The 23,262-nt window shown below is 44.6% G+C and overlaps 1 protein-coding gene across 1 annotated transcript in view; it reads left to right on the forward strand.

Moving 5' to 3' along the window:
- The first annotated feature begins 1,311 nt into the window (after positions 1-1,311).
- The window catches only part of SF3A3 (splicing factor 3a subunit 3), a 33,511-nt gene continuing 11,560 nt past the window's right edge, over positions 1,312-23,262 (forward strand). The window contains exons 1-12 of the mRNA XM_023196466.2: positions 1,312-2,037; positions 2,326-2,373; positions 3,926-3,978; positions 4,084-4,189; positions 7,286-7,358; positions 7,807-7,898; positions 10,821-10,903; positions 12,794-12,932; positions 14,000-14,068; positions 14,478-14,545; positions 14,709-14,816; positions 16,890-16,959. Of these exons, the coding sequence (XP_023052234.1) occupies positions 1,942-2,037; positions 2,326-2,373; positions 3,926-3,978; positions 4,084-4,189; positions 7,286-7,358; positions 7,807-7,898; positions 10,821-10,903; positions 12,794-12,932; positions 14,000-14,068; positions 14,478-14,545; positions 14,709-14,816; positions 16,890-16,959 (1,005 nt within the window). The 5' untranslated portion in view covers positions 1,312-1,941. The remainder of the gene's footprint in view (positions 2,038-2,325; positions 2,374-3,925; positions 3,979-4,083; positions 4,190-7,285; positions 7,359-7,806; positions 7,899-10,820; positions 10,904-12,793; positions 12,933-13,999; positions 14,069-14,477; positions 14,546-14,708; positions 14,817-16,889; positions 16,960-23,262) is intronic.

The raw sequence follows: 23,262 nt of genomic DNA on the forward strand, positions 1-23,262 counted from the left end.
TTCAATCCAATTTTAGAACATTGCTATCTGTCCAAAATGGATTCCTTGTGCGCATTTGTAATCACTTCCAATCTCTCCGCTGGTCACAAGCAACCACTCATATACTTTCTGCCTCCATAGATTTGCCTTTGTTAAATCAAGTTTAGCCTAAAGCTGCCTCCTTACGTATTTTAAATTTAGCCTAAAGGTTTCTCTGTATATCGTGAACTATAACCTAAATGGAGTTGTAAACAGACCATAGCCTACCCTTTGCCAATCACTGAGTTTTGGCCAATCAAATGACAAACTATGCAAACCATGTTCAAATAAGGCAAAGGCCAAGCTGTAACCGGTGTTTTTGGTTTGGTTTTTTTGTTTCGCAGGGGCTATGCTAATCTCCGTAGGGTTCCAATTTTAGTATATGTGCTGCCATAGTGAGCACCAGTGTTTTTCTTTTAACACCGTTCTGGACATTTTATCTGAACATACACTGTTGTTTTTCTATCTGGCTTCTTTCACTTAGCATGATGCTTTCATGGTTCATCATTGTAGTATTCATTTGTTGCAGGATAATGTTCCATTGTGCTGTATAGATATACCACACTTTATCCATTTGCCAGTTAATGGACTCTTGGGTTGCATCCAGTTTTTGTCTATTATGAATAATGCCGCCGTGAACATGTGAACACATGGACATGTTTGCATTTCTCTACCTACAAGTGAAGATATATAGACACAATCTTTTTTTTTTTTTTTTTTAAGGCTGTATAGCATTTCACAGCTAGTCTTCCACTGCTTGGATGCACAGTATTTTATTTTATTTTACTTTTTTTGAGATGGAGTCTATCTCTGTCGCCCAGGCTGGAGTGCAGTGGCTTGATCTCAGCTCACTGCAATGTCTGCCTCCTGGGTTCAAGCGATTCTCCGACCTCAGCCTCCCGAGTAGCTGTGACTACAGGCGTGCGCCACCATGCCCAGCTAATTTTTTGTATTTTTAGTACAGATGGGGTTTCACCATGTTAGACAGGATGGTCTTGATCTCCTGACCTCATTGGATGCACAGTATTTTATTTAACATATTCCCTGCTGATAGACAAGTCGTTTCTACACGTGAATTTCTTTCTTCCTTTTTTCTTTTATTTATTTATTTTTTTGAGACTGAGTCTCATTCTGTTGCCCAGGCTGGAGTGTAGCAGTGGCACGATCTCAGCTCACTGCAATCTCTGCTTCCCAGGTTCAAGAGATTCTCCTGCCTCAGCCTCCGGAGTAGCTGAGACTACAGGTGTGTGCCACCACGCCCGGCTAATTTTTGTTTGTTTGTTTTTAGTAAAGACGGGGTTTCACCATGTTGGCCAGGCTGGTCTCGAACCCCTGATCTCAAGTGATCCGCCCGCCTCCGCTTCCCAAAGTGCCGGATTACAGGCGTGAGCTTCCGCGCCCAGCCTCACATGTGAATTTCTTTAAAAACACCACCAGCAAAACCCCACTATTCCCATTTTACTGAGAAAGGTGCTGAGGTCCAGAGAAGGAGAAAACGTTATCATAATTTACGCTGAAAGCTGCGTCCTCAAGTTCCGGTTTCCCATCTCCCATCCGGACTCCAACTGTTCGCGCAGTCCACATAGTGTACCTGCCCGCCCAGCCGACCCCCCAGCAAGCCCCAGGAAGCCGTCCGCTGAACCTCGGGCTCTTGGGTTTTCCTATGCCCCCTGGAGGTATCTGCAAACCTCTCGGCATCGCGCCACCACACCTCCCACCAGCAGGTGGCACTGTTGCCATCTCCATAACATAGACTGGCATTCCTTGTGGTGCTCATGTTTTCCTAAGTCCCCGGGCACTTCCGGCGCTCACGGAACTTTGATGCAGCCGGATGCGCAACGTGGGGACTCTGGCGCGCCGGGCGGCAGGAGTTACTTCCGGCCGTGTAGGTGGTCTGAATTGGGAGGCTGCGGCTAAGGGAAGATGGAGACAATACTGGAGCAGCAGCGGCGCTATCATGAGGAGAAGGAACGGCTCATGGACGTCATGGCTAAAGAGATGCTCACTAAGAAGTCTACGGTGAGTGGGGCCTGAGCAGGGGCTGCGGCAGGGGCATGGGCCTCAATCCCGTGTTTGACCTCTGAGAGCCTGCTTTGGCCCTCAGAGCCTCCCCGCACTCCGCCTCCTGCCTCCTCCTGGGCTCCCTCTCCGAGCTCCGGTCTTGGTAGCCTCCTCCCGGGGTCCAGAGCCCCAGAGGCCTTTCTTCCTCAGCTGCTAAAACCTGAGCGGGTAAGCTCCGCCCTCGGGCGGCCTTTTCTATTCCAGAACGCAAGCTAACGGCGTTTGTGTCACCGTTTGCTTTTTCAGCTCCGGGACCAGATCAATTCTGATCACCGCACTCGGGCCATGCAAGATGTGAGTGCCCAGCTGTCTGTCTCTCTTTGGGTTGGCGAGGGCGGGAAAAGAGAGGGGAAGTGAAGTGCGGGGTCTCAGCATGAGCACTGGCCAAAGGTAACCGGATTGGCCAGTCGCGGGCTCTCTGCCTGGACGGATGTCCACAGGCTGCCGAACGTAAGGGTGCTTCCTCAGTTCTCTGAATGGGGAACTCTTAACGCATTCTTCATTAATCGGAAAGGTGCCTTTTTTTTTTTCTTTTGAGACGTAGTCTCGCTCTGTTGCATTTTTAGTAGAGACGGAGTTTCACCATGTTGGTCAGGCTGGTCTCGAACTCCTGACCTCGTGATCCACCTACCTCGGCCTCTGAAAGTGCTGGGATTACAGGCGTGAGCCACCGCGCCCGGCTTACACGTGTCCGTTCTTACAGCATCCTGTATCCCTTGGATGTGCAAACAGTAGTTAGGAGGAGTCCATGACTCAGGTGCATAGCTACAATCCTTGCTTTAAAAAAAAAAAAAAAAAATATATATATATATATATGTAGGTATACCGTATATTAGTGTTTTTCTCCCAGGATATTGCTTTAAAGTGTTTTGGACTACTAAACTGCATTTGTCTGGTAGTAGTTCAATTTATTACTTAAAAGAAAAACAAGATGCTATTTAAATTTTTAAACAGGGTGATGAGTAAATGGAGGTTCATTTTACTATGTTCCTTACTCTTGGGTACGTTTGAAACCTGTTTAAAAAGGAATAAAAGACCTACTTGGACCTTCTAATTTGCAGGAGATGATCAGATTACAAGCTCTGAGCCCCAAAATACTCTGAAAACCAAGGATTTTCTTTTTTTCCCCTTGGGTGATTATTTGGTGTCAAAATCTGACCTGATCTCACTTGACAGGTTTACTGGCCTGAACCTGTGATAGGCTTTCTGTGGTCTTTAATTTATCCCACTTAGTAAATAAGGTACAAGGTTTACTGCAGAACTGTGTGCTCCAGATTCCACTAGGGATGTTACATAATATGTGATACCTTTTCTGAACTTAAAAATTTCAAATTCTGAAACAAATCTGGTCCCAAAAGTTTTGGAGGAGGGACTATGTACCTGTACCATCCTGAATTAGTATATTTTGACTACAAAGGAAGCCTATGTAATGTTTATTTAGCCTGTCTACTCCTCAGTCAAGCTTTTTGAAACAGTGAATATCATCTTTATCTTTGAGGATGTTAGGTGGGAGCTAGTGTTTAGCTAAAGAGGGTGAGTCTGTTACAGGGAAAGTTAGGCATCAGTGGTATGTAAAAATAGGAGCCACCCCTTAAATGTTATCATTTAGGTAATGTTCCAATCAACCTGCTTAAAAAACTAACCAGAAATCAGGGCTGTTAAAGGGCTGTTGAAAAACTAACCAGGAAACAGGGCTGTTAAAGTTACTAGGAAGCACAGAACTGTTAAGACCATGTCCATATCTCTTGAGATTGCCCTGGGCTTTGATTGGAAAGCCCTTGTTGTTTGCTTAGCTCTACATTTGTGCAAATTGCCTCATTCTGATGGTTTTGTATTTGCCTTTCAGAGGTATATGGAAGTCAGTGGGAACCTGAGGGATTTGTATGATGATAAGGATGGGTAAGTGACAGTCACAGCTAATTTAGGAGTTAGTGCTTCTGAGGAGCCATGGTTAGAGGACTGACTTTGTGCTCTATCTTCTTTGAAATTTTCCTGAAACTGCAGATTACGAAAGGAGGAGCTCAATGCCATTTCAGGACCCAATGAGTTTGCTGAATTCTATAACAGACTCAAGCAAATAAAGGAATTCCACCGGAAGCACCCAAATGAGGTATGTCCTCCGAAAAGTATTTTCTCCAGACCTATCTTTAAAGCATACTAAAGGAAAGGTATAAAGGAAACTGGACATGTGCTATTCAAATGCACTTCAAGAAAGAACTTGCCATTTAGGTGCAAGGACCATAGTTAGCTGACATCCTACAACTACAGTGTTTTCAGCATCTCCCTCAGCTTTTAAGCCAAGGCCGGCCGGGCGCGATGGCTCACACCTGTAATCCCAGCACTTTGGGAGGCCGAGGTCGGCGGATCACCTGAGGTCAGGAGTTCGAGACCAGCCTGACGAACATAGTGAAACCCCATCTCTACTAAAAATGCAAAAATTAGCCAGGCATGGTGGCATGCACCTGTAATTCCAGCTACTTGAGAGGCTGAGGCAAGAGAATCACTTGAACCCGGGAGGCGGAGGTTGCAGTGAGCCGAGATGCGCCATTGCACTCCATCCTGAGGGACGAGAGTGAGACTTCATCTCAAAAAAAAAGCCAAGGCCACATTTCGTGGGCAGCTCCCGGCCAGTGACTGAGCACAGTATGGGTACTAGGGCCCAGCAATTTGGTCCACTGTGAGACTCCTCTGATGAGTAATCTTTGCTCCACAGCTCCCCATTGGGTGGGTCAAGATTTTGTCCAGTATACATTGTGGTCTAGGCTATCCTGGCCTAATCCTGGTTTCTCCTCCTTTTTATCTTTCACAGAAATTACTCCCCCCAATAAATTATGCTCCTAACTCTGTCTTTTTTTTTTTTTTTTTTGAGATGGACTCTCACTCTGTTGCCCAGGCTGGAGTGCAGTGGCGCGATTTCTGCTCTCTGCAGACTCCACCTCCCAAGTTCACACCATTCTCCTGCCTCAGCCTCCTGAGTAGCTGGGACTACAGGTGCCCACCACCACGCCCAGCTAATTTTGTGTATTTTTTAGTAGAGACAGGGTTTCGCCATGTTAGCCAGCATAGTCTCGATCTTCTGACCTCATAATCCGCCCACCTCGGCCTTCCAAAGTGCTGGGATTACAGGCGTGAGCCACCATGCCTAGCCCTCATATACTCTGGAGCTCACTTATAATAAGGTAGTTAAGAGAAAAAGGGCCTGGGAAGGCTTCCATCAGAAAGGTCACATCACCACTCCAGGTGATGTTGCTTTACAGAAGTTAAGCAAAAGAGAGTTTCAGAAAGGCAGTCATGGTGTCAACTTATTGATTGATAACTGCCAGGATTGCTGTTTCATTAAAGTAGTAGGAATGGAAATCTGGTCACAAGGTAAAGATGGGTAATGGGGAAGTAGAAGTATGGAGTATGGAACATGCATTTGAAAGGCTGGTAGCATCCGGGTTCAGTGGCTCACGCCTGTAATTCCAGCACTTTGGGAGGCTGAGTCAGGCGGATCACGAAGTCAAGAGTGAGACCAGCCTGGCCAACGTGGTGAAACCCATCTCTACTAAAAACACAAAAATTAGCTGGGCTTGGTGGTGCACACCTGTGATCCCAGCTTCTTGTGAGGCTGAGGCAGGAGAATCACTTGAATCCAGGACATGGAGGTTGCAATGAGCTGATATCACTCCACTGCACTCCAGTCGGGGCAACAGAGCAAGACTCCGTCAAAAAAAAAAAAAAAAAATCCCTGGACGTGGTGGCTCAAGCCTGTAATCCCAGCACTTTGGGAGGCCGAGACGGGCGGATCACAAGGTCAGGAGATTGAGACCATCCTGGCTAACACGGTGAAACCCCGTCTCTACTAAAAAATACAAAAAACTAGCCAGGTGAGGTGGCGGGCGCCTATAGTCCCAGCTACTCGGGAGGCTGAGGCAGGAGAATGGCGTGAACCCAGGAGGCAGAGCTTGCAGTGAGCTGAGATCCAGCCACTGCACTCCAGCCTGGGCCACAGAGCAAGACTCCGTCTCAAAAAAAAAAAAAAAAAAAAAAAAAATCTGGTAGGAAAAAGAAGGGGAGAAACAGGAGGGTATTGAGGAAGATAAAGAAGCATACTTATTTGAAGGAGCACAGGGAAAAAGGAAGAGATTAAAAACAGCAAAAAAATAGAGGCTGTTTATTGCAGTACGTGGTGTGGAGGTAAGCGAAGGGATCCTCACACACACAGGCCCCTTGGAGGATAGAGAATGAGGTCTTCTGCTAACCAAGAGAGAATAAACGAATACCATTCTGATGTGTTAACCTTATTCCAGCCATGGTCAAAAGGTAACAAGGAATAAATGCTTAAATAACTGGTTAGAAGGATGCCCAAGATATAGTAAGTGTCAGAAGCAAGTCTTTTATGCTAAAAAATAAAATAAAATAACGTATGCAGGCATGAATGTACTTGTACAAATACATATATTTAAATATATGGAGCACTGTTTTCCAAACTTTGTGCATATTTGAGCCACCTGGGGATCTTTAAAATGTACTGCTACCTGCCTTCCTTTGATTTAATTGGTATCAGGTGCATCAGGATTAGAAAAAAAAAAACTCCCCAGGTGATTCTTATATGCAGCAAAGTTTGGGAACCAGTGGCATAGCAAAAGCTGTGTTAACAGTGGTTACCTGTTCTCAGGAGAATTAATAAAGGTGGACTTTTGAGGTTTTGTGAGCATGTGTTACTTTAGTGAGTTTTACTCAAACAATACAAAAAAGCGGGGAAAAACAAGGTAACTGGAGAACAGTAGTAGGTTCCTAGTGAAAAATCAAGGCCAAATAAATCATCAGAAGTCCAACTTTCTATGTATTTCATTTCTGTGATCTTGCAACTTTTACATTGAAAAATCCACCTGAGGTCGGGCACAATGGTTCATGCCTGTAATCCCAGCACTTTGGGAGGCCAAACTGGGCAGATCACTTGAGCTTAGGAGTTTAAGACCAGCCTGGGCAACGTGGCAAAACCCTGTCTCCACTAAAAATACAAGAATTAGCCAAGCGTGGTGGTGCGTGCCTGTAGTCCCAGCTACTCGGGTGGCCAAAGCAGGAGAGTTGCTTGAACCTGGGAAGTAGAGGTTGCAGTGAGCCAAGATTGTGCTAGTGCACTCCAGCCTGGGCAACAGAGCAGAGTCCGTCTCAAAAACAAAAAAGAAAAATCCACCTGAGCTTTTACTTTTCCCCTCAGATCTGTGTGCCAATGTCAGTGGAATTTGAGGAGCTCCTGAAGGCTCGAGAGAATCCAAGTGAAGAGGCACAAAGTAAGTAGAGGTGAAAATTTCATTCGGCACCAGCAAAAGTACAGGTTAATTACAGCTCAGATTTGCAGCCATGGCCTCAGATATATTTATAGCCAGAATTTCTTGCTGGTTTTGTCTTTGCTGGTTTCTGGGCTAGAGTAACATCCTAAATTGGTCTTGGGCGCACAATGTTCATTTTGTTCTCTCCTACCTCACATTTACTGGCTTGGAAAGCCAAAGATTGTTCACTTTAGTTCACAATACTAAAATGAGTCAGCCCTTGTTACCTTGTAAGAGAACACTCACTTTTGATCTCACTTAACTTATTGGAGGTTATATTGTGAGCAAAGGGAGGATATTTGGGTGAAGTGCTGCCTCAGGAAACTAGGAACAAGCAGTCCATTTGAGAAGGTAAGTCCAAGAGAGTGCTGTGTATAAACTGAATCATTGATGTATCTGATTCCCTCAGACTTGGTGGAGTTCACAGATGAAGAGGGATATGGTCGTTATCTCGATCTCCATGACTGTTACCTCAAGTACATTAACCTGAAGGCATCCGAGGTAAGACCTGGGAAAGGGCAGAGAGGTTCTGATTCTCGAAGTGAGTCAGGACACTAGACTGGGACTAGTAGACACGAAGCCATTGTAAAGTGTCTTCCTTGTGTTTTAAAACTGTTATGTAAATATTAAAGAGGTGATATGCTTTCTTGGAATGAAATACTATTCAAAAGGAAGTTTTCTACAGTGAAAACAAGCATATTTATTTATTAATAAAGTTTATGTTTTTATTTTTGAGATGAGGTCTTACCATGGTGTGATCTTTGCTCACTGTAACCTCGACTTCTGGGCTCAAGTGATCCTCCTGCCTTAGCCTTCTGAGTAGTTGAGGATACAGGTGCATACCACCACCACACTTGGCTAATTTTTGTATTTTTTGTAAAGAAGGGATCTTGCAGTGTTGCCCAGGCTGGCCACAAACTCTTCACCTCAAGTGATCCTCCTGTCTCAGCCTCCCACAGTGTTGGGATTACAGGCATGAGCCACTGTACCCAGCCCATTATCAATACAACAAGCGTATTCTACCTTTGCCAAAATAAATCTTTTTTTTTTTTCTTTTTTTTTGAGACAGGGTCTCATTTTGTCACCCAGGCTGGAGTGCAGTGGCATGACCTTGGCTCGCTGTATCCTAGACCTCCTGGAGTCAAGTGATGGATCCTGCCTCAGCCCCAAGTACTTGGGACTACAGGCGTGTGCCACCATGCCCAGCTAGTTTTTTGTATTTTGTGTAGAGATGGAGTTTTGCCATGTTGCCAAGGCTAGTCTTAAACTCCTGAGCTCAAGCAGTCCGCCTGCCTTGGCCTCACAAAGTGTTGGGATTATAGAAGTGAGCCATTGCACCCAGCCTTACATAAGATTTCTTTAAATTTTTTTTTTTTTTGAGACGGAGTCTTGCTGTCGCCCAGACTGGAGTGCAGTGGCTGGATCTCAGCTCACTGCAACCTCTACCTCCCGGGTTCATGCCATTCTCCTGCCTCAGCCTCCCGAGTAGCTGGGACCACAGGCACCGGCCACCTCGTCCGGCTAATTTTTTGTATTTTTAGTAGAGACGGGGTTTCACCGTGTTAGCCTGGATGGTCTCGATCTCCTGACCTCGTGATCCGCCTGTCTCGGCTTCCCAAAGTGCTGGGATTACAGGCTTGAGCCACCGCGCCCGGCCTTTTTTTTAAAATAAATACCATTTTCCTGGCCGGACGCAGTCGCTTATGCCTGTAATCCCAGCACTTTGGAAGGCCATGGCAGGCAGATCACCTGGGGTCGGGAGTTCAAGACCAGCCTGACCAACGTGGAGAAACCCTGTCTCTACTAAAAATACAAAATTAGCTGGGCATGGTGGCGCATGCCTGTAATCCTAGCTACTCAGGAGGCTGAGGCAGGAGAATCACTTGAACCTAAGAGGCGGAGGTTGCGGTGAGCCGAGATTGCGCCATTGCACTCCAGCCTGAGCAACAAGAGCAAAACTCCATCCAAAAAAAAAAATTTTTTTTTGTAGCAATAGGGTTTCACTGGCCGGGCGCGGTGGCTCACACCTGTAATCCCAGCACTTTGGGAGGCCAAGGTGGGCGGATCACGAGGTCAGGAGTTGGAGACCATCTTGGCTAACATAGTGAAACCCCGTCTCTCCTAAAACTACAAAAAATTAGCCGGGCATGGTGGTGGGCGCCTGTAGTCCCAGCTACTCGGGAGGCTGAGGCGGGAGAATTGGCCTGAGCCCCGGAGGCGGAGCTTGCTGTGAGCCAAGATGGCGCCACTGCACTCCGGCCTGGGTGACAGAGCGAGACTCTGTCTCCAAAAGAAAAAAAAAAAAAAAAAAAGAAATAGGGTTTCACCATGTTGTCCCAGGCTGGTCTTGGACTCCTGAACTTAATCAATCCTCCTGCCTCAGCTTCTCAAAGCCTTGGGATTACAGGCATGAGCCACTGTGCCCACCCAGATTTATGTTTTCTTCTAGGTGTCCCTGTTTTAGACACAATACGTGAAAGACACAACAACGTGATCTTTCTGTCAGCAAAAAGCTATTTAATGTCTTTTCTTAAAGATGTTTAAACATAGCTTATCACGGGCTGGGCACAGTGGCTCACACCTGTAACCCCAGCACTTTGGTAGGCCAAGGCGGGTGGATCACCTGAGGTCGGGTGTTCAAGACCAGCCTGACCAACATGCAGAAACCCTGTCTCTACTAAAAATAGAAAAAATTAGCCAGGCGTGGTGGCACATGCCTCTAATCCCAGCTACTCAGGAGGCTGAGGCAGGAAAATCGCTTGAACCTGGGAGGTGGAGGTTGCAGTGAGCCGAGATCATGCCATTGCACTCCAGTTTGGGCAGTAAGAGCCAAACTCTGTCTCAAAAAAAAAAAAAAAAAATAGCTTAGGACGAGATGGGGTTTAATATGGCAATCTCAAAAGGATCATAAGGAAATACTTGATTAGATTCCTCATGGAGTTGTGAGGAAATGTTCCAGAAGTGCAGTGACCAAACTTCAAGTTCCATGTGGACAAGTCAGGTCCCTTGCCTGTTTTGTTGTCTTCTGTACCCCATACTTGGTACAAAGATGCTCAATAAGTAGTTACTTGCGTGAACAAATGGCACCTTTGAGGACCTTGTTTTAGGATGTCAGAGTCTTTAACCAAGACCCTAGTGTGAGGTAATAATCGACCAATGTTTCTTTTGGTTTAATGTTCATTAAATCGATGTTTATTTTATAAAGTTAAGTATGTCTGATATTTTCCTTCAGTCCAGTGAAATTAACACTCCAATTGTAGTAGGATTGAATGATGAGAAAGCAGAAAAAAACAAAAATTAGCCAGCCCTTGTTACTTTGTTAGAAAACATTCAATTTTGATCTCACTTATTGGAGATTATGTTGTAAGTTGTTGCAGTATAAATACCTAACTGAATTTCTTGTCATTTCTTCCCTCTTTGAAGAAGCTGGATTATATCACATACCTGTCCATCTTTGACCAATTATTTGACATTCCTAAAGAAAGGAAGAATGCAGAGTATAAGAGGTAGGCATTAATAGCTTCTGGGTCTCTCCTGGATTTGATTAGAAGATAATGTGAAGGCCGGGCGCGGTGGCTCAAGCCTGTAATCCCAGCACTTTGGGAGGCCGAGACGGGCGGATCACGAGGTCAGGAGATCGAGACCATCCTAGCTAACACGGTGAAACCCCGTCTCTACTAAAAAATACAAAAAACTAGCCAGGCGAGGTGGCGGGCGCCTGTAGTCCCAGCTACTCGGGAGGCTGAGGCAGGAGAATGGCGAAAACCCGGGAGGCGGAGCTTGCAGTGAGCTGAGATCCGGCCACTGCACTCCAGCCTGGGCGACAGAGCGAGACTCCGTCTCAAAAAAAAAAAAAAAAAGAAGATAATGTGAAGTTTTTGAGGGTGAAGTTCTGAATTTGTTGCCTGGAATGCATACATGAAGGCGTACTTCCAGGTTCATTGGAGGATGGGGTTATGAATGATGTGGTTTTAAAACCTTTGCAATACTCTGGATGTGGACAAAGGTGTATCTGTGGGCACATCTTCCATCATATGCCCATACTGTTCTTAATTTTGTCTCATTATAGAAGGAACTCTCCCACTCTGGGACTTCTGTGTTTTCGGAGTTTTATGGGAAAAAATTAGACTTTCTCAGATTGTGACTGAAGTGAGATGCTTAGGTGTGATGTATAAGTGAAAAATTTATGTTTTTGTTAATTACTCCCCTGATTAGTGATTTTATACCCTTAATTTCCCCTCTTTATTATGTGAGGTAATTAAGACCTTAGTATTTAGCATCGTTTTATGAGAATAAAAGGAGGTGGGAAAGGTCAGAATCAAAATGACATGTTGGGAAAAATGTCCATTCTAAGTTCATTTAAAAATGAATATTGGCCGGGCACGGTGGCTCACACCTGTAATCCCAGCACTTTGGGAGGCCAAGACAGGCGGATCACCTGAGGTCAGGAGTTTGCGACCAGCCTGACCAACGTGGAGAAACACTGTTTCTATTAAAAATACAAAATTAGGCCGGGCGTGGTGGCTCACACCTGTAATCCCAGCACTTTGGGAGGCCGAGGTGGGCAGATCACAAGGTCAGGAGATCGAGACCATCCCTGGCTAACACGGTGAAACCCCATCTCTACTAAAAATGCAAAAAATTAGCTGGGCGTGGTGGCAGGTACCTGTGGTCCCAGCTACTTGGTAGGCTGAGGCAGGAGAATGGCGTGAACCCAGGAGGCGGAGCTTGCAGTGAGCTGAGATCGTGCCACTGCACTCCAGCCTGGGCGACTGAGGGACTCCGTCTCAAAAAAAAAAAAAAAATACAAAATTAGCCGGGTGCGGTGGCTCACACCTGTAATCCCAGCACTTTGGGAGGCCGAGGCGGACGGATCACGAGGTCAGGAGATCGAGACCATCCTGGCTAACACGGTGAAACCCCGTCTCTACTAAAAATACAAAAAAATTAGCCGGGCGTGGTGGCGGGCACCTGTAGTCCTAGCTACTTGGGAGGCTGAGGCAGGAGAATGGCGTGAACCTGGGAGGCGGAGCTTGCAGTGAGCCAAGATTGTGCCACTGCATTCCAGCCTGGGCGACAGAGCGAGACTCCATCTCAAAAAAAAAAAAAATACAAAATTAGCCGGGCGTGGTGGCGCATGCCTGTAATCCCAGCTACTCGGGAGGCTGAGGCAGGAGAATCACTTGAACCCGGGAGGCGGAGGTTGTGGTGAGCTGAGATCCTGCCGTTGCACTCCAGCCTGGGCAAGAAGAACGGAAGTCCATTTCAAAAAAGAAAAAAAAAGCATTAAAAAGAGCATTACTAGAATTGTAAGTACTATATATTCTACAGGGAATAACAAGATACCAAAAATAGAAACCCTTTTTGCTTTCTCTGCATTGTATGTTCCTCTGTAGATACCTAGAGATGCTGCTCGAGTACCTTCAGGATTACACAGATAGAGTGAAGCCTCTCCAAGATCAGAATGAACTTTTTGGGAAGATTCAGGCTGAGTTTGAGAAGAAATGGGAGAATGGAACCTTTCCTGGATGGCCGGTGAGCTTCAGTGGGGTGTGAATGGTGGACATGCCAAGGAATAGAAGTAATTATTTTCCTTTATCTTGAGCTTCCACTTTAGGGCATTGGGTATCAATTCCTTGGTATCACTTGTGACAATGAGGTATTCCCTGCCAAGTATGCTATGTTTTTTTGTTTTTCTTTTTCTTTTTTTTGTGGAGACGGAGTTTTGCTCTTGTTGCCCAGGCTGGAGTACAATGGCAGGATCTCGGCTCACCTCAACCTCTGCCTCCTGGGTTCAAGCGATTCTCCTGCCTCAGCCTCTCGAGTAGCTGGTATTACAGGCACCCGCCACCACACCCAGCTAATTTTGTGTTTTTAGTGGAGATGGGGTTTCTCCATATTTGTCAGACTGGTCTCAAACTCCTGACCTCAGGTGATCTGCCCACCTCAGCCTCCCAAAGTGCTGGGATTACAGGTGTGAGCCACCACACCCGGCGTATATGAGGTTTTTTTGTGTGTACTTTGGAGCAAGACTGTCAGGGTCCACTTGCCTTTGACTGTGCCCAGATTTTCACCAATCACATCATTACTGTTACGTGGTTCCTGCCGACCAAGAGCTTATCAGATCATATGTTAGGAATCTACATTCTCACTTCTGGGGATAAACATGAGTTTTTCCTGAACTCTCCAGGGAGAGAATGTGGACCAACCTTACCTTCATCTTAAACCTGGTGGTTGGTTTGTTTGTTTTGTTTTGCTTTGTTTTGTTTTTTGGGAGACAAAGTCTCCATCTGGCTTCTAGTCTGGAGTGCAGTGGCATGATCATACCTCACTGCTGCAGCCTCAACCTCCTGGGCTCAAGAGATCTTCCTGCCTTGGATTCCTGAGTAACTGGGACCACAGGCACATGCCACCATGCCCAGCTAATTCATGTGTTTTTTTTTGTAGAGATGGGATTTCACCATGTTGCTCTGACTGGTCTCTAACTCCTGAACTCAAGTAATTCACCCATCTAGACCTCCCAAAGTGCTGAGATTACAGGTGTGAGCCACCACGCCTGACCTAAACCTGGATCTTAATAAATACCATGTTGTTCTTTCCAGAAAGAGACAAGCAGTGCTCTGACCCATGCTGGAGCCCATCTTGACCTCTCTGCATTCTCCTCCTGGGAGGTATGTTTCCTTCATCAGTAGTACTGTTCTTCCTGTCTGTTTTTCTATCTTTAAAGACTGCTCTGCTGTCTTTAATACCATAGTTGTGTTGTGATAAGGCACTATTTCTTGGGATCAAGCATCTACAAAGAAAGTAGCAAAGTAAAAAGAAAAAAATTAGTACTTGGGAAACTGAAATAATCATTCTAACTACATTAAGCTGTAGTAAAGTAAATGGAACACTACCAGTATGGTTAAGTCTGAAGATAATTACAGATTCAGTCCTCTGGAGAGTTTAGACTTACTGTCAGGTTGGCTATGAAATGTGTGGTCCTGCCACAGCCTCAGTAACACCCACCCTCTGGCCTGCATTTGGGGTTTCCCAAAAATCTGTTAATGTAATATGGTAATTTTTCTCTTCTTTGTACAGGAGTTGGCCTCTCTGGGTTTGGACAGATTGAAATCTGCTCTCTTAGCTTTAGGCTTGAAATGTGGCGGGTAAGGAATGGTTTTTCTATCAAAACTATTCAATTTGCTATGTGTTTGCACAGTCTTCTAAGTAGCTCTGATTCCATTTTTTTTCTGTTGCTCCACACTGCAAAAACAAGCGAGCCTCTGTGGTAAAGTAACCCTGAAATCCTTTGCCATCCTGTCTCCTTAGGACCCTAGAAGAGCGAGCCCAGAGACTATTCAGCACCAAAGGAAAGTCCCTGGAGTCACTTGATACCTCTTTGTTTGCCAAAAATCCCAAGTCAAAGGGCACCAAGCGGTGAGTGGCTGGGGTAGCACTGCACTGCTGCTTGTGGCTTTTAAATGTTATTCCCATGCAGAATTTTTAACCACAGTGGAGACTTTAAAGCCTGCTTTATCCCCGTTATTGGTCGACAGAGATCCAGTCTGCTCTTTCTCTCTGCTAATAGAGAATACTATCACTGTTAATAGAAACAAAGGACCATCTGTATTCATCTGATTGAGAGCACGTCAAGTTTCTAAGTTTGAAACCGTGTTCTTGGCACCTTTAATAGGTTATAGAGGCTAAAAGGCTAAATAGGTTCAAGAACTATTTTTCTAAGCTTATTTTTGGTAAAGTTGAATCTAATTCTTGAGCTACACACTTAGACAAGGTATTTTCTTTTTTTTTTTTTTTTTTTTGAGACAGAGTCTCACTCTGTCGCCCAGGCTGGAGTGCAGTGGCTGGATCTCAGCTCACTGCAAGCTCCGCCTCCCGGGTTTACGCCATTCTCCTGCTTCAGCCTCCCGAGTAGCTGGGACTATAGGCGCCTGCCACCTCGCCCGGCTAGTTTTTTGTATTTTTTAGTAGAGATGGGGTTTCACCATGTTAGCCAGGATGGTGTCGATCTCCTGACCTCGTGATCCGCCCGTCTCGGCCTCCCAAAGTGCTGGGATTACAGGCTTGAGCCACCGCGCCTGGCCTAGACAAGGTATTTTCTTTTTCCTTTTTTTTTTTTTTTTGAGACAGAGTCTCACTCTGTCACCCAAGCTGGAGTGCAGTAGTGCAATCTCAGCTTACTGGCTGGAACCTCCACCTCCTGGGTTCAAAGGCTTTTCCTGCCTCAGCCTCCTGAGTAGCTGGGACTACAGCCACACACCACCACACATGGCTGATTTTTTGTATTGTTAGTAGAGATGGGGGTTCATCATGTTGGCTAGGCTGGTCTGCAGCTCCTGAGCTTAAGTGATGCACCCGCCTTGGCCTCCCAAAGTGCTGGGATTATAGGTGTGAGCCACTGTGCCTGACCCAGGGTAGTTTTTTTTTTCTTTTTTGAGATAGAGTCTTGCTCTGTTGCCCAGGCTAGAGTGCAGTGGCACAATCTCAGCTCACTGCAACCTCTGCCTTCTGGGTTCAAGTGATTCTCTTGCCTCAGCCTCCCAAGTAGCTGGGATTACAGATACGCAACACCACACTGGCTAATTTTTGTGTGTTTTTTGTTTTTTTGTTTGAGACGGAGTCTTGCTCTGTCACCCAGGTTGAAGTGCAGTGGCGCAATCTCAGCTCGCTGCAACCTCCACCTCCCTGGTTCAAGCGATTCTCTTGCCTCACTCTTCCAAGTAGGTGGGATTACCAGCGTGCACCACCATGCCTGGCTAGTTTTTGTATTTTTAGTAGAGACGGGGTTTCACCATGTTGGCCAGGCTGGTCATGAACTCCTGACCTCACGTGATCCACCCGCCTCAGCCTCCCAAAGTGGTGGGATTACAGGCGTGAGCCACCGTGCCCAGCTAATTTTTGTATTTTTAGTAGAGAGGGTTTCACCATGTTGGTGAGGCTAGTCACAAACTCCCAACCTCAAGTAATCGCCAGCCTTATCCTCCCAAAATGCTGGGATTACAGGCATGAGCCACCATGTCTGGCCCAGTATTTTCTTAATGTACTTTTTTTTTCTAATTCACAACAACCCAGAAAATTAGTTGCTATCCTGAGTTTTTGCAGATAAGGACTCAGAAAAGTTATGGAATGTGTCCACTCTCTCATAGTTCTAAGTAGCAGAGTCAGGATTTGGGCCTAGGTCTACCTGCTGCAGAGCTTGCTCTTACATACCACATTTCCTTTGTAGATTATAATGATGGCAATGTAAGCAGTCTTGATATGTCCTTCATCTTCCAGGTGAGGTCATAGAGGAAGCCTCCATGCATTCTGAGAAATAACCTCAGTATTTGTCAATAGAGTCCTGAGATGAACAGAGCATTTGCTTTCATAGCATGGTATTTCTCATGTGCTTAGGATTTTTAATGCAGTTGTGCAATAAATGTTCCCAGATATAGGGAACAAAGCAATGGATGAGAGAATCCTTGAGTGATACAGCTTGTTTCTTTTTCTCAGAGACACTGAGAGGAACAAAGACATTGCTTTTCTAGAAGCCCAGATCTATGAATATGTAGAGATTCTTGGGGTAAGTGACTGACTGCTGAAAGTGGAAAATGGTATAAAGCACAGGAGTTAAAGGGAGAGGAACTCACGGAAGATATTTTTTTCATTAGGTTCAAAAGAGGAGTGGATAGCTGATAAACTAGTATGGCACAAAATAGAGGTCAGAGTATGAGGCTCTTCAGTAAGTTCCTATTCTGTTGTTAGACGATACTTCCAAAATTGTCCAATTCCCATAAAGCCAGGCATGGAGAATAGAGTCCCCTCGCAACATAATGTCCAGAATAGTGCAGATTCTGTGCCTGAGCTTCAGAAAATACTCAGGGGTAGACCACAAAGCAGACATTCAAAGGGCAAGTAACAAAGGCTACTCAAAGCAGCCTTTCAGTTATGACTTATAAAAAGGCATTTTCATAAGTCATCTTGTGTAAGTCAACTTACATGTTCATAAGATTGTGAGAAAATTGGTAGGGCTAGAATATTAGTAGTACAAAGCTAGCAGTGAATGTTCTTCTTGAATATTTGAGGAAGAACTGAAGTGTGGGTTGGGGTAGAGAAAGGCCTAGCCTGACCAGTATGCTTATCTCAGAGAGAAAGTAGGGAGAGGAGTAGGTGGAAAAGAAATCTCTTTCCAGAAAGAAAAAGTGGAAGAAATGGCAGCACTCATCCAGAGAAGATGATCAATGTCTCTGGAGTCCTTCGGAAGACCAGCCTTTCTGATCATGTCTGCTGTGTACAGTTTTTTTGGTTTTTTGTTTTTTTGTGTTTTTTTGAGACAGTCTTCCTCTGTCGCCCAGGCTGGAGTGCGGTGGTGCAATCCGGGCTCACTGCAACCTCCACCTTCAGGGTTCAAGTGAGTCTCCTCCCTCAGCCTCCTGAGTAGCTGGGACTACAGGCATGTGCCACCATGCCCGACTAGTTTTTTGTAGTTTTAGTAGAGGTGGGATTTTGCCGTATTGGCCAGGCTGGTCTTGAACTCCTGACCTCGTGATCAGCTTGCCTCGGCCTCCCAAAGTGCTGGGATTACAGGTGTGAGCCACCGCACCCAGCCCGATTTTTAACTATCTCAGAGCCTTTCCCTTTATACACACTTGCATGGTCCTTTTAGTGGATAGCTCTGGGTCAGATAGCTTGTTTACATGTTTTTGTTAATTGCCATGGACATTTTCATTCTGCTTCCGAGGACCATTCATATAATAAATAGCTGTAGAACTAGTAACCTGTGATTCTGTTATGACTGCTTTCAGTAAAAGGCTAGCTGGACATTGGACATTGGAGAGACATATTCTCCACTGTGACCTTGGGCTATGCTAGTGTGGCAACTCAAGGCTGAGTTGCCAGTCTTGTGAGTGGCTGGGAGGCCACTCATGCCCTTGACATGAGGTTTATCCACTTGCTCCCTCCCTTTTGTTTGAAACAGTACCTCACTCTGTCACCCAGGCTGGAGTGCAGTGGCAGGATCTCAGCTCACTGCAACCTCCGCCTCCTGGGTTCAAGTGATTCTCGTGCCTCAGCCTCCCTGGTAGCTGGAACTACAGGTGTGTGCCACCACACCTGGCTAATTTGTACTTTTGGTGGAGACAGGGTTTTCTCTTGCTGGCCAGGCTGGTCTTGAATTCCTGGCCTCAAGTGATCCGCCTGTCTTGGCCTCCCAGAGTGCTGGAGCCACCGGGCCGGCCTCCATCCTTTAAGAGCATTTTGCTTTCCCTGCCAGGAGATGGCACTATTCTCTTTGGAATTCCAACCAGTTCTAGCCAAATGCTTTCCAGAAGTTGCTCTCACTATGAACTAATAAGATTTTTGCCATTATTATACTATTTGTTGATGTCTGTTGGTTTTTGGACATTATGCAAATTTTTTTAATACAATAGTGAATATGACACAGCCTCTTGCCCTTGAGAAACTCATTTTGTGGTTAATGGAGACAAATAATTACAATGTAATTTGATACTTACCTGAATACAGTGAGTTTGAGTCTTCTAAGTAAAAAGAGGGAGAAGAAAAAGTTTCTGGTAGAGGAAACAGGAAACACAAAGATACAACAGTATTAGATAAAATTATATCTCCTAATGCTAACCCTCCCCCCCTCCCACCACCCCCCAACAGGCCCCAATGTGTGATGTTCCCCACCCTGTGTCCAAGCATTCTCATTGTTCAATTCCCACCTATGAGTGAGAACATGCGGTGTTTGGTTTTTTGTCCTTGCGATAGTTTGCTCAGAATAATGGTTTCTAGCTTCATCCATGTCCCTACAAAGGGTATGAACTCATCTTTTTTTATGGCTGCATAGTATTCCATGGTGTATATGTGCCACATTTTCTTTTTTTTTGAGACGGAGTCTTGCTCTGTCGCCCAGGCTGGAGTGCAGTGGCCTGATCTCAGCTCACTGCAAGCTCCGCCTCCCGGGTTCACGCCATTCTCCTGCCTCAGCCTCCGGAGTAGCTGGGACCACAGGCACCTGCCACCTCGCCCGGCTAGTTTTTTGTATTTTTTAGTAGAGACGGGGGTTTCACCATGTTAGCCAGGATGGTCTCGATCTCCTGACCTCGTGATCCGCCCGTCTCGGCCTCCCAAAGTGCTGGGATTACAGGCTTGAGCCACCGAGCCCGGCCGCCACATTTTCTTAATCCAGTCTATCATTTATGGACACTTGGGTTGGTTCCAAGTCGTTACTATTGTGAATAGTGCCGCAATAAATGTATGTGTGCATGTGTCTTTATAGCAGCATGATTTATAATCCTTTAGGTATATGCCCAATAATGGGATGGCTGGGTCAAATGGTATTTCTAGTTCTGGATCCTTGAGGAGTCGCCACACTGTCTTCTACAATGGTTGAACTAGTTTACAGTCCCAACAACAGTGTAAAAGTGTTCCTATTTCTCCACATCCTGTCCAGCATCTGTTGTTTCCTGGCTTTTTAATGATCGCCATTCTAACTGGTGTGAGATGGTATCTCATTGTGGTTTTGATTTGCATTTCTCTGATGGCCAGTGATGATGAGCATTTTTTCATGTGTCGGCTGCATAAATGTCTTCTTTCAAGACGTGTTCATATATTTTGCCCATTTTTTAATGGGGTGGTTTGATTTTTTTCTTGTAAATTTGTTTAAGTTCTTTGTAGATTCTGGATATTAGCCCTTTGTCAGATGAGTAGATTATAAAAATTTTCTCCTGTTCTATAGGTTGCCTGTTCACCTGATGATAGTTTCTTTAGCTGTGCAGAAGCTTTTTAGTTTAATTAGATCCTATTTGTCAATTTTGGCTTTTGTTGCCATTGCTTTTGGTGTTTTAATTATAAAGTCCTTGCCCATGCCTATGGCCTGAATGATATTGCCTAGGTTTTCTTCTAGGGTTTTTATGGTTTTAGGTCTAACATTTAAGTCTTTAATCCATCTTGAATTAATTTTTGTATAAGGTGTAAGGAAGGGATCCAGTTTCAGCTTTCTACATATGGCTAGCCAGTTTTCCCAATACCATTTATTAATTAGGGAGTCTTTTCCCCATTTCTTGTTTTTGTCAGGTTTGTCAAAGATCAGATGGTTGTAGATGTGGTGGTATTATTTCCGAGGACTCTGTTCTGTTCCATTGGTCTATATCTCTGTTTTGGTATCAGAACCATGCTGTTTTGGTTACCATAGCCTTGTAGTATAGTTTGAAGTCAGGTAGCGTGATGCCTCCAGCTTTGTTCTTTTGGCTTAGGATTGTCTTGGCAATGTGGGCTCTTTTTTGGTTCCATGTGGACTTTAAAGTAGTTTTTTTCCAATTCTATGAAGAAAGTCATTGGTAGCTTGATGAGGATGGCATTGAATTTATAAATTACCTTGGGCAGTATGGCCATTTTCACAATATTGATTCTTCCTATCCATGAGCGTGGAATGTTCTTCCATTTGTTTGTGTCCTCTTTTATTTCATTGAGCAGTGGTTTGTAGTTCTCCTTGAAGAGGTCCTTCACATCCCTTGTAAGTTGAATTCCTAGGTATTTTATTCTCTTTGAAGTGATTGTGAATGGGAGTTCACTCGTGATTTGGCTCTCTGTCTGTTTTTGGTGTATAGGAATGCTTGTGATTTTTGCACCCTGATTTTGTATGCTGAGACTTTGCTAAAGTTGCTTATCAGCTTAAGGAGATTTGTGGCTGAGACGATGGGGTTTTCTAAATATACAATCATGTCATCTGCAAACAGGGACAATTTGACTTCCTCTTTTCCTAATTGAATACCCTTTATTTCTTTCTCTTGCCTGATTGCCCTGGCCAGAACTTCCAACACTATGTTGAATAGGAGTGGTGAGAGAGGGCATCCCTGTCTTGTGCCAGTTTTCAAAGGGAATGCTTCCAGTTTTTGCCCATTCAGTATGATACTGGCTGTGGGTTTGTCATAAATGGCTCTTATTATTTTGAGATGCATCCCATCAATACCTAGTTTATTGAGAGTTTTTAGCATGAAGGGCTGTTGAATTTTGTCAAAGGCCTTTTCTGCATCTATTGAGATAATCATGTGGCTTTTGTATTTGGTTCTGTTTATATGATGGATTACGTGTATTTATTTGCGTATGTTGAACCAGTCTTGCATCACAGGTATGAAGCCAGCTTGATCATGGTGGATAAGCTTTTTGATGTGCTGCTGGATTTGGTTTGCCTGTATTTATCGAGGATTTTTGCATTGGATGTTCATCAGGGATATTGGTCTAAAATTCTCTTTTTTTTGTTGTGTCTCTGCCAGGCTTTGGTATCAGGATAATATTGGCCTCATAAAATGAATTAGGGAGAATTCCCTCTTTTTTATTCATTGGAATAGTTTCAGAAGCAATGGTACCAGCTCCTCTTTGTACCTCTGGTAGAATTCAGCTGTGAATCTGTCTGGTCTTAGACTTTTTTTGGTTGGTAGGCTATTATTGCCTCAATTTCAGAACCTGTTATTGGTCTATTCAGGGATTCAGCTTCTTCCTGGTTTAGTTTTGGGAGGGTGTATATGTCCAGGAATGTATCCATTTCTTCTAGATTTTCTAGTTTATTTGCATAGAGATGTTTATAGTATTTTCTGGTGGTAGTTTGTATTTTTGTGGGATCAGTGGTGATATCCCCTTTTTCATTTTTTATTGCATCTGTTTGATTCTTCTGTCTTCTTTATTAGTCTTGCTAGCGGTCTATCAATTTTGTTGATCTTTTCAAAAAACCAGCTCCTGGATTCATTGATTTTTTTTAAGTGTTTTTTGTGTCTCTATCTCCTTCAGTTCTGCTCTGATCTTAATTATTTCTTGCCTTCTGCTAACTTTTGAATGTGTTTGCTCTTGCTTCTCAAGTTCTTTTAATTGTGATGTTAGGGTGTCAATTTTAGATCTTTTCCTGCTTTCTCTTGTGGGCAGTTAGTGCTATAAATTTCCCTCTACACACTGCTTTAAATGTGTCCTAGAGATTCTGGTATGTTGTATCTTTGTCCTCATTGGTTTCAAAGAACATCTTTATTTCTGCCTTCATTTCGTTATGTACCCAGTAGTCGTCATTCAGGAGCAGGTTGTTCAGTTTCCATGTAGTTGAGTGGTTTTGAGTGAGTTTCTTAATCCTGAGTTCTAGTTTGACTGCACTGTGGTCTGAGAGACAGTTTGTTTTAATTTTTGTTCTTTTACATTTGCTGAGAAGTGCTTTACTTGCAACTATGTGGTCAATTTTGGAATAAGTGTGATGCGGTGCTGAGAAGAATGTATATTCTGTTGATTTGGGGTGGAGAGTTCTGCAGATGTCTATTAGGTCCGCTTGGTGCAGAGCTGAGTTCAATTCCTGAATATCCTTATTAACTTTCTGTCTCGTTGATCTGTCTAATGTTGACAGTGGGGTGTTAAAGTCTCCCATTATTATTGTGTGAGAGTCTAAGTCTCTTCGTAGGTAGGTCTCTAAGGACTTGCTTTATGAATCTGGGTGCTCCTGTATTGGGTGCTTTTTTTTTTTTTTTTGAGATTGAGTCTCACTGTGTTGCCTAAGCTAGAGTGTAGTGGTGAGATCATAGCTCACTGCATCCTCAAACTCCTGGGCTCAAGCAGTCCTCCTAACTCAGCCTCCTGAATAGCTGGGACCACAGGTGCACACCTCCATGCCTAGCCAATTTGTAAATATTTTGTAGAGATGGGATCCCACTGTGTTGCCCAGGCTGATGTCAAACTCCTGGCCTCAAGTGATTCTCCCACCCCAGCCTCCAAAAGTGGTGGGATTACAGGCTTGAGCCACCACACCCAGCCAGGAAATATTTTAGAGTCAGAATAGATGAGACTGTTTTCTGTTGTTCTACAATAGCCTCAGATGAGTAATCAGGCAAGTAATGTAAAACCTTTTACTCTT

This window comes from Piliocolobus tephrosceles, chromosome 1 (genome assembly GCF_002776525.5).
Source record: "Piliocolobus tephrosceles isolate RC106 chromosome 1, ASM277652v3, whole genome shotgun sequence".
NCBI classification, from domain to species: domain Eukaryota; kingdom Metazoa; phylum Chordata; class Mammalia; order Primates; family Cercopithecidae; genus Piliocolobus; species Piliocolobus tephrosceles.